Source organism: Myotis lucifugus, unplaced genomic scaffold (assembly GCF_000147115.1).
Source record: "Myotis lucifugus unplaced genomic scaffold, Myoluc2.0 scaffold_101, whole genome shotgun sequence".
Lineage (NCBI taxonomy): Eukaryota > Metazoa > Chordata > Mammalia > Chiroptera > Vespertilionidae > Myotis > Myotis lucifugus.
The window spans coordinates 18,754-21,679 of record NW_005871149.1 but is presented as its reverse complement, the minus strand read 5'-3'; the positions used below and the strand labels follow the sequence as shown (position 1 = coordinate 21,679).

The 2,926-nt window shown below is 45.2% G+C and overlaps 1 protein-coding gene across 1 annotated transcript in view; it reads right to left on the bottom strand.

Moving 5' to 3' along the window:
* Positions 1–2,926, bottom strand: part of LOC102442781 (calsequestrin-2) — a gene marked incomplete at its 5' end in the record, with an annotated part of 26,711 nt that overhangs the window by 9,468 nt on the left and 14,317 nt on the right. Inside the window, 2 exons of the mRNA XM_023757011.1 lie at positions 1,014–1,034; positions 2,566–2,611. Coding sequence (XP_023612779.1) covers positions 1,014–1,034; positions 2,566–2,611 — 67 coding nt within the window. The remainder of the gene's footprint in view (positions 1–1,013; positions 1,035–2,565; positions 2,612–2,926) is intronic.

The following is a 2,926-nucleotide window of genomic DNA, read 5'->3' as shown; positions in this document are numbered from 1 at the left end:
ACGTACCTGGGGTTCAGGCCAGCTCTGCCTGGTCCCGAAGCCCATGCTCTTTCTCCCTCACTGACGTAGGCCAGGAAAAGCCACGGGCATACAAATTATTCAGAGCCGAAGGCATGTGAATTCCTGAAATCCCTTATTTGCCTAAATGCAGAGCCTCTTAAAAGAACTCAATTGTCATAAATCCTTTCCCAAGTGCAACTCTACTCTTCTCAAACAGACAATCCTGTCTCCCATTTTTTCTCCCAAGCATCCATTTATCTTTCCAAAAAGTCTGTTCTCCCAGAAGGGCCCCTGCCCCTCCCCATCCTCTATTTGGAGTCTAAATTTTAGATGGCATAGAAGCCTCTCTTTTTTTTAAGCCCCTCCTTGAGTCGCATTTTTTGTGAACTTCCATACAGAAGTAGGTAATTAAATCTATTTGTGTGTTTTTCTCATACTAATCTGTTCTTTGTCACTTTAATTTGCAGGCCTCCAGTACTGAACCTAAGAGGGTGGAGGAACAAGTTTCTGCTCCTTGACGTCACCAACAGCACAGAATGAGCTCAGGAATCTGCTGTCCTCTCTACAGGGTTTGCAGAAGATGTTGCAAACTCAGGTCAGTGGCTCTTACTTAAGTTGAGAAGTCTGAGAAGGGGCCTATATAACGTGACCGAACACCAAATCCCCCCAAACTGGAGCTTGGGAGTTACTTAGGTGAATACCTTACTTTGGACTCCCCAGCACTTTGTATGACCTCTGTCACAGCAGGGAGCATCCTGGTCTGGGGTCACATGATTCGAGACTGTTTCATCGACTCAGGCCTGAACTCCTAAGGCCTGGACAGCAATGTTCATTTATAGTCTCTGTGCTTAGCACAAGGTAATGGGTTCTTATTAATGCCTATTGGATTTTAAAAAAGAGTATGGTGATAAAAATCTTTCATACTGCTTGAAGAAAATTAGCAAATATTAGAGATTCCAAGAAGAAAGTAACATCAGTTACCCACCAACCAGGTAGATTACCACTGTTCAGATTTGGCTGTTTCCTTCCAGCCTCTGTTGAATGTTTGTTCTCATGTTGAATAAAGAGATGCAAAGAAGGAAAATGCAGTTAAAAGTAGCAGACTCCCTGGTGCAAAGGAGTGTCTCAGAGGCTCATCTGGAGGTTTCTGACTCCCTCTTGGAATTACTTAGTTATTGCAACACAGGGAGGATTCTAGAAGGAATTGCTGACTCCCATCCCTAACCCTAACCCTAACCCTTGCACTACTTTTTATAAGGCTGAAGTTATATTAAGTAAAAAGTAAAAATATTTTAAAAGGAGTATTATTTTTAAAGCACTGTTACAGTATTTAAATCTAATAACAAAACATTTTAAAGGTTGAATTTTTGAAAGTTTGGAATGTTAGGGAAATAGGTTTCTATGTGCTGTGTTGTTGCCAAGCAGTCCACGCCTGTACACTGGGTTATTTCCCTTCAGCGTCTTATGAAATGTTTGTTCCCTGTTCAAACGTCCAAATGAGTGACATGCTATTAAACAGAGTGTCAAGTTACTCCATGGCTCTCTTCACACGTCACTTTCAACTCTGAATTAAAGATTAAAAACATAAATACATGCATACGTGTTCCCACATTAGCCCCTTTCCCCTCCCGCCCACACCCCCACTGCCAAAATGGTGCCTTGTGGGGCCACGGCCCATTCTAGGGGGGTATAATGGCGAGAACGTGAGATTTGGCTCTAGATGATTTAAATTTAAGTCCCAAGATCTAGTGCTTATTAGTTATATATTCGTGAGTAATCAACCTCATCCATATGATCAGTTTCCCCACGTAAACTGGGGCTAAAATAATACTTGTTCTTCAGCACTTTCTAGAACCACTCAAAGACCTGAGTGAAAGGATCCATGAAATGCTTTGGAAAATGCGCCACAGACTTCAGTTGTTGTCGTTTATGAATTTTGTATAAATCTGAGGTGGGTGGGAGGTTGTATCTCCATGACCCTCTTTCTGATGCTATTTGACCCGCCTGACGCATTGTCTGTGACTTAGACCCGGGGGGGGGGGGGTACTCTGACCCAGTGCTTCCCAGTGCCCTGAGCTGATAGTTACAAAAACAGCTGCCGTTCCTTGATCGAGCACCTACCATGCTCTGGGCTCTTCACACTGTCCATCCTTATGAAAAGCCCTAAGTTCAGATGCAGGAACTAAAGCTCAGAAAGATCACATGACTTGACGTAGGATGCAAAGCTACGAGGTGTCCAATTCTAGGCTTGAACCCAAGTCTCTGACTCCACAGCTCCTCCTGTGTGTCCCCCAGGCCTCTGGCCAGTGCACAGAGGCCAGTGGTCCCAGGGGGAGTGGACTCAGAGACACAGTAACGTTGCCCAGCGGCAGCACCAGAGAGGCAAAAACTAGAACCTAGAAAACTGGGTTCTCTGAGCGCGATGTCCACATTTCAAATACTCTACCATCTAGATATCCTCTCCAGTCAAGTAAAACTTGGTTTGAGTTTTGGAACTCAAAGGGGTATTCCTCTTTGGGAATATACCTGTCTCTACAAGGCAGAAGGAGTTTGCCACTGTCTTACCCATGTTTCAAACATATCTTCTGGGCGCAGGCGGCGGAGGGTGGGTCTGGAAATAAAGAAGATGAGCTTCCTTGAGTAGGTATTCTCAGGACACCACAGCTAACCCTGTACCCTGCCCGGTCACACAGAGAGCTGGGCCTAATGCTCTCAGCCTTTTCACAGACCCATTTGGCCCAGGGATTATAGTTCTATTACAAACAATGCCAGAGGGCGCAGGGTAGTCATTCCCAGGGCGAGAAGTCATCTCCCCTTCCTCCCAGACAGGCGCCACCCCTGAGAGCCCAGAGAAGGCCCAGAATGAGGCCACCTGGGAGGGAAGAGAGAAGTCTTGATTTTGTTTTATCTTCAGGGTCATCCATCC